Raw genomic sequence first — 16455 nt, 5'->3', positions numbered from 1 at the left:
TGTCTGTTAAAAGGTCCAGCTACTCAAAATCTGCAGTGGATGCTGGTTATTCAGTGTGAGCCTTCTGCACAACTATTTAGCAGTTTGTAAGTGGTTTTCCAAAGCAGTGATCTAAACTAATTGATATTACAGACAGAATATTAGTATGAGACTGAGTGATCTTGATTTTCCTCTCCACTGATATTTGTGGGTTTATTCTGGTGCCGGCCCAGGAAAACACACCCATGAGCACCTCTAAAACACAGTTCATCATTATTATGTTACTAGCATCGCTACTACGTGTTGCTGGATCAGGATCAAATTGCTCAGCAGTCTGCAGAATGAATGCCCAAGTGAAAAGACAATCAACCTCCCTTTGTTTTCAGAGGAAAAGCAGCAAATTTTACTTTGGTTAAGAAAACAATTTTCAATTTTATTGTATTCTTGTAGCAGTTCAGAAAAGAAGATAGAAAGAGCAGGTGGCCAGCCTAAAGCCTTAGTGTGGAAGAAAACACAGATCAATTTGTTCCCCTTGAAAGGGGATCTTTTAGGGAACAAATTAACATTATAACATTTATTTTTCTTAATGAACATAAAACTGGCAAACACTTTACTGTCCACCTCTATGAACGCAAGAATTTTCCTATTAGTTAGGTCTGAAAAACCAGAAGGATAAATTGGGACTGGAAATCCATCTAGCATTTTAGCTTGGGAATAGTGGGTATTCTTTCAACTTAATGAGAGTGCAGTAGAAGATACAAGGCAACACTGCAGAAATGCTGTTTATTCTGCCTACATTCATATTACATTTCACCTATTGTCATGCTAGAGGCCCATTCTAAATTAATTTGGCAGATAAATTTACGATGGCAATTTGCCTTCCAGTTGTATAATTTATTCATGTCTGAAATAATTTATTATATTCTCCCTTAAAGCAATCTTTTTTTTTTTTCCTAGGGTACCACCTTAGTAAATAAAATTTATTGTTTACGCTGAGCCTTGTGTGACTTCACAGTGGTCAGTCAGTAACCTCAAGGGGAAAGTTCTGGTCACATTACTGGTCACTTATTTGGATGGATGATGGAGTGCCCTGGTCCCATCTGTACATATGTTACTTTCTTTTGTCTTAGGGGCACAGTTGGAAAGATTAATTAAGTCCATCTGCAGGGAAGGACCAGCCTTAGGGGATTCAGGTAAATAAAATAAATGCCAAGGGGAAAAAATGCTGAGGGGGATGTTTTGAAAATCAAACTGTTTTCCATAACATTAATGGGGAAATTACATACAGAAGGAGACTGAAAGAAAAGTTAAACTCCCTTCTAGTCTGGGTTATTTCAGCATGACCTGATAAACATCTCCGATTGCTGCTGTGCTGGGATAAGGATCTGTGAAGAGGGTTAAAGTCCACGGGCAGTATTCTCAGCTGATATAAATCAGTGTGGCTTTCTGATCTCAGTGGAGATACCTACACCTTATAACAGTAGAGATCTGAGTCCTATCTGCCAGAGTGATATTATTTCTGTCCCTCATTTGAGTGATCCAAGACATGCAGTAAACTGATCCTAATTCACATTCTGTCTCCTCTTAATCTTTTTTATTCTAACAGCGGTATATTCTTTATGGCTCTTACATCCTACCTCTGTTTTCCTTTCCTTTGAGCTTCTTTCCGTATTTTCTTCCTTATCGTTTCCTTCCCTTTCCTCCAAAAAGTTCAGCATGCAAATGAATCTAATAGCACTGAGCTAACCGATATGATAGCAGCTTGTAGAATAGAAACTCAGCTCTTACTGCCTTTTATATCCTTATTATTATATGCATAATTAATTGGTGTAACTAGTACACAAGCCATGTGAAATTTGTGGCCATTTAAGTTACCTCTCACTCTGCTGCCTTATCAGTCTAAGTGGAGATTTGTATTCCACTATGCAACGGGCTTACAATTCACAGTATTTTCATGAAACATGAAATGGAAAAACAAAAAATACCACTTTTCTCACCGAGGTTTAGCTGTCTTAAGGGACTGAATATAAGAGCTGTTCTTTTAAACTTTTGTTGGAGTGAAGTTAGGTTCATAGGTGAAGTTAGGAGTTGAACTCCTGCTGACTTTTAAATTCATTAGTTAAGGCAGAGAAATCAATTTAAAAGGAAAGAGAAGAAGCATACAGAAAAGATACAAAGAAAAATGTAACTCGAAGGACACAGGGGGAATGGCTGTTGGTGATCAATTGAACTACTCTGTACACATGAAGATCTACTGGTGAGAGGGAAGACTCTGGAAATGCACGTGCCTGTCTCCAGCCTGTGCTAGCAGCACTGGCCCCACAGTCTCAGAAAGGGACAATGCCTTCTGTGGTTGAACTTTGAGGTCTAAATCTAAGCAGTTGCACAATCCGCAGTATGCACAAACTGCCTCTATGTATAAATAATGTGTGAATATCTACACATTGCCAGACAGAGCCAATTAGACACCCTAGAGTATATCTGGGTTTTTGTTTCAGAAACTGTACATGGATCAGTACCTCACCATCTTTAGATAAAATTATCATTTAAATAAAAATGTGATTTGATATCTGTGTATTTAGGATGAATGGCTCAATGTGCTGCCATTGCAGAACAGAGCTTTTGTCACCCGAAGGCACTCGTTCCTTCTGGCTTGCTGCACTTTCTACATGAAGGGTATTGTGAGGGGTCTCTCCTGGTCTTCATGAAGTAAGTCAATGGCCACAGTTCAACACCTAGAAAACAAGCCCTGCATCTCAGAAACACTCTCACAGCTAGACTGGAATAGTTCTTGTTCGTATCAGTGGCACAGCAAAGGAAAGAGTAGCTGTGGGACTTAAATGGTCCCTTAAAGGATAAAATGTCCCCCCATGAAATCTTCTGGGACAATTCATTTTCTCAGGTAGAGATAGGTGGTTCCTATCTGCTTTATGCTGCACGTACTTATTATCATAGGTAGCTGAGGACTTTCTCCTGCAAAGAGTGAGCCATATCAATTCCACTGGGCTCCACGTCTACATATTCCGCGGGATTCTGGAAGCAAGCCTGGATCATGGTAGTATGTTTCCACTGTGGCAACTGGGAAGTTGAAACTGGGTGACTGAGCAGGGTTTTTCTTCACTGTTTCATAGCAATACACAGGGTTTGTTGGGCCTCCAGACTTTTTTTTTTTTGTAAGACTTAGCCTACCTGCTATTGGGAAATGATTTGTGTGTCTGTTGGTTTTTTTTTTTCCCAAGTGGGTTTTTTTTTTCGGTTTGTTGGTTTTGAAGGTTTTTTTGAGGCGATTGGAAATCTTTAAACAAAGTATTTCAGATGGGGATTGATTCTTTTGTCATTTACTAAAAACTGAAAAATGCTTTGTGCTCTGTTTTGGGTTTTTTAGGAGGGGGAAACCCTGTTATTAAAAACAGATATTCCTCACTGAAATTTTAATTTCCTGGAAAAAAACCCCACATTTTCCATCAAAATATTTCTGTTAAAGAACTATGCCAAGTCTCCAGGGTGTCCTTCTGAAGAGACAGGAAAAAAAAAATCACTAGAAAAAGAGTGACTATCAACAGACAGATATTCGGTTCTGCTCTATGGTTCTTACTCAGGTAAAATTCCTCCTGGGATAAGAAATGAGAGCAAATTTCAGCATATAGGAACTGGAGAATCCTGCCTAACATATGGCTAAAGTAACTCCCAGACCTATAGATTTTCCAGGAGCGAACACATTTTATACATACCTCAAGTAACCGAGCTGTTCATTTTACAGAGTGAGTTTAACAATTGAAGAATGGTTGTGTATGTACCACGGAGCCGGCTCAGCAAAGGTTTTCCTATAATTAAAATCCATCTGGCTCTGTTCTGAGAGGGAAATCGCGGACCTCTGAATGTTTTGAGTATTTCCTTACGCCCCACAGCAGCAGAAAAACTCCATATGCCTCGAACTGTCAAATTCCGTTTTCCCTAATCATGTGGATAACCAGCTGCGATAAGGACCTCTAGTCTAGCATCTTTGACCTGAAACTGGGCAATCCAAAGCAAAGATGATGGAAGTGGTCATGGAAAGTCTGAGAGGCACAGAGAGGTTGGGGACAGGACGGTTGGCGTGCGGGGAGCTTTGGGAGAGGGTGCGATGTGTTACCGTGCCCCGGCCCTGGGGACCGGTCCAGCCTGCGCCCAGAGAGGCTGCCCTACTTCGGATTGCCCTCTGCCCTCCCTGCCTGCCCCTGGGGCCTTTCCCCAAGTCCTCCGTGTCCACCCCAGCTGCGGGACAAGTGACAATCGGGCTCTCCTGCCCGGGGAGCCCCAGGAGGCAGCTGGCGGGCAGCAGGGCAGTGATGGATGGAGGGCTGGAAGGAGGGACGGCGGGGAGGGGCACGGCTGCCTGGCGGCGCGGTGCTGGCCCCGGGGGAAGGGGTGGGGGGCCGGGGGGCGGGGGTGTGCCCCGCTCTCCCAGCCGCCGCCGCGGCCCGCCCCGCTCACAAGGTGCCGGAGCCGCAGAGAGAGCAGCAGCAGCAGCGCCGCGTCCCCGCCGCCCGCCACGCCATGCCCAACTTCGCCGGCACCTGGAAGATGAGGAGCAGCGAGAATTTCGACGAGCTCCTCAAGGCGTTGGGTGAGGAACGGGGGAGCCCGGCGCAGGGCAGCGGGCGGCCCGGGGCTGCGTCTTGCGGGAGGGGGCCGCGGGTGGGGGGCTGCAGCCGGAGCCGCGCTGCGGGGCCGGGCAGCGGGAGAGCTCCGAGCGCTCCCCCGGCGGCGGGGGCGGCGGGGCGGGGGGAAAGCCGGGAGCCCTTCCCGGGAGGGGCCCGGCCCGGGCAGAGCCTCACCTGCCGGCACCGCTGGTCCCGCCGCGGGGATCCCGCTCCGCCGCCGGGACCCCTGGTACGCGCGGTGCCTCTCGCCCCCGCCGCCCCGAGCTGAGCCGCGGGCACGGCCGGCGACTGCGAGCTCTGCTTCCTCCCCGCTTCGCCCAGGTGTCAACGCCATGCTCAGGAAGGTGGCGGTGGCTGCCGCCTCCAAACCCCACGTGGAGATCCGCCAGGACGGGGACCAGTTCTACATCAAAACTTCCACCACTGTCCGCACCACCGAGATCAACTTCAAAATCGGGGAGAGCTTCGAGGAGGAGACGGTGGACGGACGAAAGTGCAGGGTAGGAGAGCTGAGGCACGTGTGTGTGTGTGTGTGTGTGTGTTGCCAAGTTCTTTTTAGATGGGACAAACACATCTTTTGCCGCTGTCCCCAGACAGTGGCATTGCTGCCCTCCACCCTCTTCTTCCCAGAAACACTCTTTCTGGGTTCTTGGTGGTCACCACTCCTCTTGTCCCTTGTCTGACATTCCCTTGCATGGGAAAACTGAAATCTGAAGGCAACAGAGCATGGCAGGTCCCAAAGGCAGAGTTTGAGTATCTGCTTGCCGGCTCCTTGTCCAGCTCTTTTTGCTTCTGTCTCCCCTGGAGACCTCAGCTGCATTGAAAGCTCTCCCCCAGCCTCTGTCCCTGACAGGAACATAGGGAATGGTGGAGCAAGAGAGACCTCAAGAGTCAGGATTCAGTGCATGAACCTGACATAACATGTCCTAAACTCCATCAGCTGAGTTCACAAGCAGGACCGCAGACTGTTGGTAGTTTGGGGCTGAAACCCTCTTTAATTCCCTTGCAAGTGCATGTCTCCAGTTTGCTGATCAGAAAAGTCTTTAACAGTGTAAGACAGACTTTTGGCTAGTGTTATACCAGCCGTAATTACACCATCTCCTTGTGCAGAAGTGCAAGACAGGGTGTTCACTGGAGTGTTTTGGGCTTGATTCCGTGTGTGAGCCCCTGCTCCTCTACCTTTAGAACCACTTCTATGGCTGCGCGAGGGGCTTTAAGTCGGCAGCATCTGACGCCAGCTTCTCGCTGGTGTAGATACATGGGACCTGGGGTATTGGAGAACTGGGCTGTGATCACAACTGTCTTTCGAAAAAACTTATCAAAGGCATGGGTTAGTTGTCCTTTCCTCATGCGCTTTACTGTCACACTTAGAAGAGAAGTATATATAAAGCACTTGCAAAAGAAGTATGAACAAAGAGTATCAGAATGTAGTCCCAAATGAGAATACAATTTTAGAAGTATCCTGTGAGGGTGAAATAATCTACTTTCCAAAATATGATCTCTGCTAATTCTTGGGCCAGTTTCTGAGACCATTTGCACCGCTGAAAATTCAGAACTTACTATCTCTGGTGAAATTGCTGTGAATTTAAATTTATGAAAAAGGGAGGCAGATTCTGGGAGTGAGTGAACACTTAGAACATCCACTTGATCTCGAGGAAGAGTGATCGTATATTTAACAGTTTGTTCAGGAAATGTTGCTGGCTTTCTTAATTTATCTTGTTCGGCAAAAGTAGTATTTTAGCGTCTTCATGCATGATGCATATACAATACATGTGACCCGCTTTCTCGAGAAGGATTTATTGCTGCAGATGGAAAAACGATAATTACAGCTGTAAGCTATGAAAGTTGGAAAAATCTGAAAGAAATGTGTTTTGTGAAGTAGTAAATTTTTTCCATGTGTTGTGAAATTATTTATAGCCCACTCTCACGAATAAGTTGTACCGCTGTGTGTATATAACCAAGATGTGGCCACAGAGCAGAAACCGACAGATAATAAAATTAATACTGCAGAATGTAATTTGCTGTATCTGGCAAAATTGCTGACTGGTGATATATTTTGATACACTTTATGGGGTGGAGGGTTTTGTTCTGCCAGCTAACTTGATCCATTGTTCATACAAAGAGCGAGGCTATGTAGTTGTACCACAAGGCACAGCTTCTAATATTGCCGTTTGAGACGTTAGCTTAAAAAAACTATTGTTTGAAAAAATATTTATAAAGTAAACAGCTAATTTTAAATCAAAGTAAAGGCTTTTTTTTTTTTTTTCCCTTGGAAAGTCTGGGAAGTGTTAACTTGAATTTATGCATACATATGCACACACACATGTATGATCACAGACTGATGAATGTCTCCCAAGTGCTAGTTAGAAAGCGATTCCTTGCACATTCATTACAGGGCATCCTTCTGCACAGCTGTTCCAGTGCACTGAAGAATAATAGTTCAGTGCTAGAATGAAACTCAACAGTGTCAGGACTTGCCTGTTTGTGAAAGCTAAACAAAAGTCCTATGGGGTTTTAAAAATTATTTTTCAATGTTTTCATGGTGATTATTGAAATGCTTTGAAAAATGCCCCAGGATATTTCAATCTCCAGACTCACAAACTTAAAAAAGTAATGCTGCAAACACTAGAATTTTAACAAGGTGTCTTTAATTTAGGTGTGATTTATCCTAGTTTGTTAGCACATTAAGTGTTCAATACACAGTTAACTTGGCACGGTGCCATGCAGCATGAAAGGTTATAAGTGACAAATACTGCATTATTTATCACCACAACATGATACATACGATTCTTTATGCTTTTACACTAAGGGCACTCTGTAGTGATAAATAGCGTGTCAGATCAAACCACATGTGTACAAAGATGCTTGGGAATGTAGACACTACGTTATTACATGTTTATACATTATACTTTTCAACATCAAGCGTTTTATGAAAACTGACTGGCTTTTTAATTTGGAAGTAAATGTAGATTTACACTGAAAAGACACATTTACCATTACTTTGTTATTAATATATACCTATTTCCAAAATGTCCCCTCACACCTTCATTTTTGTTTCATCACTTTCAACTGATGTCCTTTTCCCTTTGGCTTTATCTATGTGTTGCTCCTTTACTGCAGCAATTATTCTCACTACTGCTCATTGTTGTGTCTCTGCCTCATGCTGTTGGGGAATATAATTAATGTTATTCCTAACGGTTTTCTTGCCTGCAGAGTCTGGCCACTTGGGAGAATGAAAACAAGATCTATTGCAAACAAACTCTTATTGAGGGAGATGGCCCCAAAACATACTGGACTCGAGAATTAGCTAATGATGAGCTGATTTTGGTAAGAACCTTGAACCTACCCAATACACGCACCATATTAACAGTTTTTTGTTACCATGTAGTGTGACTTGCTATTTTTCCCTACATCTGGAAAACTACCATTTTCATAATCCTCCACAGTACAATTCATATGTCATTTTTTTTTCTTTCTTTTTTTTTAAAGAACAAATTAAGATATATGCAGGTTCTCACTTGGATTTTATTGCTATAACTTTTGCCATACTTTTCTGGTAGAATAATCACAAGTAGGCCACTTCTGCTCTGTAAATTCACAACACCAGCAAAGAATTTCCTTGATTTATTGCAGATTTTCTCTGGTGAAAGTGAGATCAAGGCATTTGACCTCCTTTCTGGAGCACCTTCTTTTCTAGGCGTGTGCATAATATGTTGGTTCTTATCCACAGTCACATGGTGTATAGCAGGAAAGATGTGGCGTGTTGTTAGCATGCTCTACTAGTGAATTCTGGATAAATAGTTGATTAGACTGTTACGCCTCATCAGTTTGGGCATGGAAGACATGTTGCTGGAGTGACAGGTAAGAAAACATCAAAGCAGGGAGATTTGATTTCAGACTATCACACGAACTAAACCTCTGCACTTTAAAAAACAAACAGCCTCTCCAAAACTTCTCTAAAGTAGTTGGAGCTCTGTTTTTAAGATTGCATCTGAAAGAAAAACAGGACCTAAGCCTAACCAAATATAAACAAAAAGCTTTTAAGGTGTTCATATTATTCCAGACATCTTGGAACTGTTCACCCACCCCTTAGAGGAGGTGTATGCTGTTAGTGAAATCACACTCGGTTCTGCACAGCTGTGCAGGGACAGCATGTTCAAAATCTTCTGACACCCTAAAGCTCAGCAACGAGGTGTTTCTAGGAGTGATGGTGGTGAGTGTGAGGTCTCTAGTCCTTTGGAGAAGTTAAGATGGCCAAAATTAACCCTTCTGGGAGGCAGCAAAGGGTTTGCTGTTTGGAGGAAGACAGAAAAGGGTAAGGGAAGCTATATTTTCTTGTCTGTGGCCCCCAATTTTAGAACCTTGGGATATTCCCTCCAGATCATTATTTGGGCTTTAAAAGCTAAACTACCTGAAGAGATTGGCTGAGTTGTGTTCCTTAAAGAACAGGAATAGGAGCTCTTAGTAAGAAGACCTTGGGATCCCTTTTGATCTCTTGCCTCTCAACTGTGTTTGGGTTTTTCATCCCTCCAGTGAAGAAAGATTCAACTTACATGTTTCCGTCTTATGCTTGGAAATTTTCCTTAGATCTGGGTCTGCAAACCCCCACTTACATCTTACTTCTTCAAAATTAAGATCACAGTGAGAAGAGATCTTTTTCTTCTCCTTTCTTTCTTCTTCCATCCTCCTAGATTTGTTAGGATTCTTTAAGACCTGTAATTCATTCTCATTCAGTTTTGCTGCCCGTATAACTTCAAACATTTAGCAGCTCCCATCTTCACACTTCTCAAACCTCCCTACTTTCTTAAGAAATATTTTCTGTTCCTTTACTCTTTCTGATGTGCTTTGGTAAGCTTTCCCTATTTCCATTCTGGCAGAGCACCTGAAATAAGCAGAAGGAAACCACATTCTTGTGAACTTCTAGATGTTTGCAGCCGGGAGGCTGTCTTTTATGGGGCAGAGCCTGCGATGTAGCCATTTAGGAACTCTGTAAGGCTGATACGTATTCTCACAGTCTCGGCTCCTGCTTCTCTATCCAAATAAATCTTTTCAAGAATCTTGAGTCTCCTTCTTAGCTATTACATACATTTGCAGAAGGAATCAAGAAAACTCATACCCCATTTGGAAAAAGCTGTAAGAAGGAATCTAAACTGTGTTAGACTGAGGCATGAGTGGAAAAAAGGCTTGGGGCAACAGGCAGGGGGTAAGGAATGAGTTTTACTCTGCTAATACTGGCTGCGTAGATGTTGGAGCTTTGCCACATCATTTTGATCTAATATGCTGCATTGCTTAGGGGGTCCATTTGATTATGACATTTTCCTAGTGGAAGGATATATTTTTCTCTCCAACACAGCATGTTAAATAAAATGCATTTATTATCACATATAATAATAAAAAAAAAAATCAGTGTTGAATTGTCATGACTACCACAGAGCTAAAATTGAAACCATATTACTGTATAATTATCAATCTTTCTTGCATCCTGGCAGAAGAATTCCTTATGTTCTTCAAAGATATCCCCTTAGAGCAATAATGATGGTCTTCTGTGTCACATCATGTCCTCTGTTACACAGATGCTGAGAACAAACTATTTAGTTAGCGAAGGTTTTCTTTACCTTCAGATACCAGTTACGTTTGCTTTAGTTCTCCTTAGCTCCCTGCAGCCTGGACAACGCGATTACTCTTATTAGCAGCTCTTAAATATTTATCTCATACAATGGCACATATAGGTCTAATGTCCTGTTAGAAAAAGAGTCCTTTCGGCTGAGTAAGGGAAGAAGGACCAAGCTCTGCTTTATAAAAAAGGTATTGTGAATGTGTTAGAACATTGCAACTACTTTCAGCAGGGCTGTTTACTCTAATCTCATCTGATGCAGTCGCTGGGATTTCAGTGCTGCATTTTTGGCAGTACTGAAGAATGTAAATAAAAACAATTACATGGAATACGCAAGCAAGGGAGGGCTAAAAGGATAGATCCCCATTGAAGTCCACATTTGTTTGTCTTGAATGTATCTTTAGATTATATGGTATTGTACTTTAAAACTGTAATGCATACAGAGAGTCAGAATATCTGTATTTACAATGCCACATCCATGAACTATACTTGAATGAGTGCTTGAGCAATCAAGACCAAAATATAACTCAAAAATATGTATTTCCTTTATTTGTCTGAAAAATAAGATCTGGGATTAAGTCTATTCTAATATGCTTTTTCTTCCCTTTTCTTTTATACTCTGTAATGTTTTTGCTGCTGCTGTGTGTTTTTGTCGGGGACATTAATGAGCTATCAATCACATGTGTAAGTCAGAAGAACAAAAGGTCTGCTCTTTACAAAGTTAAAGGATGCTCCTTCCAAATGTTAGCTATTCAAATGAGAAACATTTATATTCAAATCTTACCTGCATCGCTGCTTTCATGGCTTCTCATGCCTCTATAGATTTTAGTTTAATCTGTAACACATAAACATTTTAAAGTGGATGGTTACTGAAGAGGGGCTTTAAGAACAGCCTCAGACCACATTTTACACAGTTCACGTATCACACAGGGGTTCTCAGAATCAATTATAGCAAGGGTCAAAGATCAGAACATTAGGGGGGGGTCAAGCATGGTTTCTATTCTACGCTCCCTCCCCAGAAAGATCATGCTGTAGTTGATTAAAACTGGCGAACTGTGGAGCCTTGATGAGCGAGTGAACATTTTTTAAATGATATTGCTGGCTTCTGAAATTAAATGTAGTAGGTGAGAAGGGTCAATGCAGATTTGGAAAGATACTTTGCAGCTGAATGCTGAGATTTGTGATGTGCTCAAGCCTTGTATCAAACAATGTTAAACTACCTAAGTGTTTAAGTGTTCTGTAGTTTTTGGAGAGTGCTCTTAAACAAAATCAGTTATCAAAAGGAGGGTCTAATTGTGCTGAGGTCAGTGGGGGGTTTTGCTGCTGACCTCATTAAAGCAGCCTTAATGAAAGTTCAGAAGCCTGTAGTAATGCATGGACCTAATGCTTTAATTTACTATTTGCCACAAACAGATTTACAAGGGGACTTAGGGATCTGCAGCCCCTGCTTACTACTACTACTACTGCCTGGTCTGGGTCACATCCCAAACATCTAAGCAGAGAAAGAAGCCAAAACCATTTGCATCTTGGATGCATCTGATCCTGTATATAGCTTCTTACAATATCAGTTGTACCTTAGATGTTTGCTGTGTACTGGCTTTCAAGACTCATACTGGGAGATACAGTTGTCTCACGTTCTTACTTCTGTCATTCATTTGCTGCGTGACTCTGAGGAAACTGTATGTAGCAGTTCTCAAACACAAATACCAACATTTAGGTACCTGGATAAATGGCCTGATTTTGCACGGTCCTGTCAATCCTGCAGAAAGTGAGGTTGTATGCGGGTTGATTTGCTATTAATATATGAGTTTGAAAGTGGGGGCTGCACCTTCTGTGACTACAGCCCCATAATGACGAACCTCTCTCATAAAACATTATGTGAGTCAGGCGGAGAAGGGAAATATCCAATATGCCTTTATTGTGAAGATCTGTATCTTTATTCCGGATAACATGGAAGTTTGCATGTGGACAAAGCCTTTTCTGAGGCTCATTTAAATAATATCTTCTTTTCTCCATTTGTATGATGTTGTATTCTGTCTTCCTTTTGCAAGTTGCCTCTGCAGCTTGGTCAGTCATGAGCAGATAACAGGAGAATTTTGCATACACTGGCAGAAGTGGTCTTTCCCAGGTGATTGTTTCAATGACAGTCTTCCTAATTATACTGCGCGCTCCACTTATCACAAAGGCTCCTCAGCAAATGTTTATAAAGAAGGCCTTCAAAAAGCAGATTTACTCATACAATAATATATTACTGCCCTGTAATTCTCTTTTAATCTCTGATGATGTCAGTGGTCATCAGATTTTGAGTGAACTGAGAGAGGTCAATATATTGGATTATCCCCCTGTGCAAGGCTTTGTTTGCAGCGTGCTTTTGAACTCTCAGCTACAGATTATGACAAGCTAAGTGAAGAAAACAATTCTGTAATTTGCAGTCATTGCACATTTAGAATCTTACTTTAGATTTAGATAGATGCCTTGCCTTGTAGCATTTTGTAAGATAAGTGGGACCTTTGTGAGCTGATGAGAAGGTGGTGTTTGAAAATCCTGCATCTTCTCTTCAGATTTGAAAGGCAGTTTGGTAGTGTTGCACTTTTTTTTTCAGTTGCTCTGGTGAAACTTCACCACCAAATAGCCAGGATTGCTTGCTCTCTTTCTCTTTATTAAGACATTCTACTCTGGGTCACGGAAATATTTAAAGTCTGCTTGTTCTGACAGGAACTATCACTTCTTTGCAATCTAGAATTAGAACCATAGACACTAAACTGCTTCATCCTACCCCTGAATACAAGGATTTAAGTGTGAAGGATAGAGGATTAACAGCCTTTTGATTTGGACCTTCCCCTGAGCTTGGGCCCAGCTGTACATTAGATGTTACTGTGAGTAACTGCAAGAAAAGGAATGCAGCAAGTTTGAACACATTCCTCTTTGCTTTGTTTAGCAACATGTAGTGGAATTTTATCAACAATGCTAGTAAGTTACAATAAGCTAGGGAAACACCTTTTAGGTAAGTCCACATTTAGACCACGTACATAACCATGACAATCAAAGCCATTTGTTTATGTGCTTCAGTATGGAATTAGGTCACTAATCATCTGAATGGGTAAAAGGTATAAAAATCTAAGTGCTAAAAAAAGGCAGCTTATTCCTGAAACAGGTCAGAGGCCACATAATCTAAGCTGGGTCTTCAAGGAAAGGATGCCTGGCTGCTTGAGAAGTGCCCAGTGGCTACGTAGTACTCCAGAGTAATTGTGATTGGCCTTTGCATTAATTTTATCTCTTTATGATCTAGATTTAAGTATATGATTGTAAATTATAGTGGTTTTCGAGACTGCTGTGTTTCAGAGAATGACAATCCTTGGGTATAGCTGCTGGCTAAGACTGGGTTTCCCATGTATGTCCATGTTGCCTGCACTTAGTTTTTATCCTGACAGAGCAATTTGAATGCAGGCCTTTGCCTGAGATTTTCAAGAGTCCAGAAGTCCAGCTGGAGCTGGACATTGGAAGTACAAAACGAACAGCCATCGCGCCCTGTCTGCGTACATGCGGTGGACTTGCTGCCTCTGCAATGCGTTTTGGATGCGCTCACAGTACTGAGTTTTCTCAGAAAGTTACTGTTTCTTTTTTCTTCCTCCACATTATTTTTGTCTTTATTTTCACACTCCCTCCTGTGAGTCTTGCAAGGAAGCTGCCAGTCCGACTACACTAATGTCTTAGGAGCAAGCTCTGCCCAGGAGTGCAGTCTCAGAACTGGACACCAGAATTTCGGACACTCAGACCTACATTGGCACCCTAGGACAGCCTTGCAGTATGGATCACATCTATTTCAATCTACTCTTCCCTGCAGTGTTCCCTCTCAATACAACTGCTGACCTGTTGTGAGAATAACTGCTGCTGCACAGGTTTAGGGGTAGGAGTTTGCCTCTTAATTTCCCCGAAAGAATAGACATAAATCAACTAGGGAGCTTACAAGACTTTTGGCAAACTGCTGCTGCAGCCTTTCTCATTAGAACTGGCTGATGTGGCACCCACTCACATCACAAGATGTGGCTGCGTAGCTGCGCAGCTCCAACTGTCAGACTGGGGCCGTGCCAGCTCTTGAAGAACACTACACAAAGGCTGTTTTGCTATTATTTATGGTTTGTGTTGAAATAGCAGCGGGGGACCCAAACTTCACTGTGCTTAGCCGTGTCTGAATGTACCGTAGAAAGACAATCGCTGTCACAGTGACCTTCCAGTCTCCACAGACAACCTCAAGCCCTGGATGGTCTTTACTCTGGCTTGCTTTCTCTGGCAAAACTCCTGCCAAAATAATTTCGCCTTTGTGTATAACTTTGGAAATGTTGAAGGAAGCCATAGTAAAGGTGTTTGCAGCTGGTGCTGTGGGCAGTGGAGAACTATCTGCATCCTTTAACATTCATTTTCCGACATTTTCATGTATAAGCTAAAAATGTATACAAATATTGATATGGTAAGCTCTTTATATGCATAAAACAAAGCCCACATCTCCCAAATGCTAACAGACTTTTCTCCCCACCAAAGTGAACAAAATATAAGCCAGAATCAGTTTTAAAGCCAAGTCCTTTCAAAGAGGTGTTGGCCAAAACAGGCGTAGAAAACGTTAAAACAAATAAAGTCCAGCTGAATTTTCATAACACACTGGGGTAGGTCTTGACAGTGTTTTTTGGTGAGACCTTGGCAGTTATTACAGCCAAACATCCCACCTCACAGCTTGCTAGTGGTGAGCTCCAAATTGTCAGTGTAGCTGAACCTGAAGTTTTTTGCAGTCAGTATTTCCTCACTCTCGCACCCATTATTTCCTTCACGTTTAATTGCTTGCTTAGATTTTAGCCTGCCAGCCCTGAAATTGCATACAAACGCTTTGGGGTTTAGCTGGCTTTCTCAGACAGCTGCCGCAAGCACTGTCCTGCCCAAATGTCCTGATAATCTGTACTACAGTATTGCTGTGGCAGAATTGCCTTTTAAGCGCAGAACTACAGAGCGATTTAAAAAACGCAGGCTTGCAGATGCATACCTGAAACTGTTTCAGTCAATCGTATAACATCATACAACACTGACTCTAAGCATCTGGAAAATCAAGGTACTCTGAGGTACTGAACCTGGTGTAAGAAATGGGGTGGTAACGGGACACAGTCTGTAGTAAGTCAGTGACTTTCAGATGTGTAGTGATCAAAAGCGTGTGAGATCTCATAGGGATACATTCTGCTGGTCCTCAGCACTGCTCCGCTGACTTCATTTGAACTGCCCTGGTTTATACCTGCAAATATCAAAGAATACCGTTCGAACGTGGCATCTGAATTCCACCCTCAGCATTTCCAGTTCAAAGTGCTGCAACTGTTTCTAAATATAACAACAGTACATTCCAAATTCTCTTTCTTTTCTCGTTTTATTTATAAACGCATGCCAAGAAACTATAGGAAAAGGGAATTTCTGCATCATTTATCATTCTGACAAAATTCATTGTGCCGTGGAAAAAAGGTCACTTACATTGCATTCCTCTTCCAAAATGACTCCTTTCTTTACTCTCATCTGTTAAAAGACATTGGAAAATGTATTTCTGCTGTAGAACTAGCTACTATAGTAAAAATAACGTTAAAAAATTGTGTTAAATGTTTGCTGGTTCCATCTCTTCTGATTGATTTCTATTTCTTTTCCAGACCTTTGGTGCTGATGATGTTGTGTGCACAAGAATTTATGTAAGAGAGTAAAAACATCAATTTGCTTGTCATCTGGGATGAAGTGGAGAACTGTGAAAATCCCCAGTACAATGAGTATCTGTGTGTGCTGTTACTAATGCGGTGTTGTATGTGACCGTGTGTGCTAAATCTGAACCCATATCCTTTGTTAAGTGTATTTTGGTTTCATTTTTCATCGCAGACACTATTCCTTCCCACTTTCATGCCATCATTTTTTTGTGTCTGCTTTGTATTTTGTAGTTGTCACTTGCTATGGTTTCATCAATTATTAAACTTATTGGGCATAACTCACAGCCGTTTCGGGGTGTTTTTAATGGAAAACCCAGCAGTGCTTTGGTTAGGACTGAGACACTTCTTACCCTCTGTTGAAGTCAGTGTGGCGTTTCACTGCTGTTGGCTAGGACTGTGCTGTCAGGAACACCTCCTAGGGCAACACAAAGTGCTGGAGAGCCAAGTGAATTGCAAGGCCGTTCACGGAGCTGCAGCCTGCTCTCTCATACTCAGG

General features: G+C 42.2%; 1 protein-coding gene across 1 annotated transcript; it reads left to right on the top strand.

The window, feature by feature from the left end:
• Positions 1-4439: 4439 nt before the first annotated feature.
• On the top strand, positions 4440-16241 carry CRABP1 (cellular retinoic acid binding protein 1). Its single transcript, XM_086757385.1, has 4 exons — positions 4440-4585; positions 4944-5122; positions 7836-7949; positions 15912-16241. Exons 1-4 carry the CDS (start codon positions 4516-4518, stop codon positions 15960-15962), a joined length of 414 nt encoding a protein of 137 aa, XP_086613511.1. The 5' UTR covers positions 4440-4515; the 3' UTR covers positions 15963-16241.
• The last annotated feature ends 214 nt before the right edge of the window (positions 16242-16455 follow it).

Source organism: Chlamydotis macqueenii, chromosome 12 (genome assembly GCF_036417535.1).
Source record: "Chlamydotis macqueenii isolate bChlMac1 chromosome 12, bChlMac1.mat, whole genome shotgun sequence".
Taxonomy (NCBI): domain Eukaryota; kingdom Metazoa; phylum Chordata; class Aves; order Otidiformes; family Otididae; genus Chlamydotis; species Chlamydotis macqueenii.
Note: the sequence above shows the minus strand (reverse complement) of the source record. Positions and strands in the feature narration are given on the sequence as shown.

What these genes read in the sequence shown, in the direction of transcription:
- CRABP1 (XM_086757385.1), top strand. Translation starts at nt 4,516, where the DNA reads ATGCCCAACTTCGCCGGCACCTGGAAGATGAGGAGCAGCGAGAATTTC. An exon ending in CGAGCTCCTCAAGGCGTTGG is followed by an intron (nt 4,586 to 4,943) that starts GTGAGGAACGGG and finishes CGCTTCGCCCAG; the next exon opens with GTGTCAACGCCATGCTCAGG. An exon ending in TGGACGGACGAAAGTGCAGG is followed by an intron (nt 5,123 to 7,835) that starts GTAGGAGAGCTG and finishes TCTTGCCTGCAG; the next exon opens with AGTCTGGCCACTTGGGAGAA.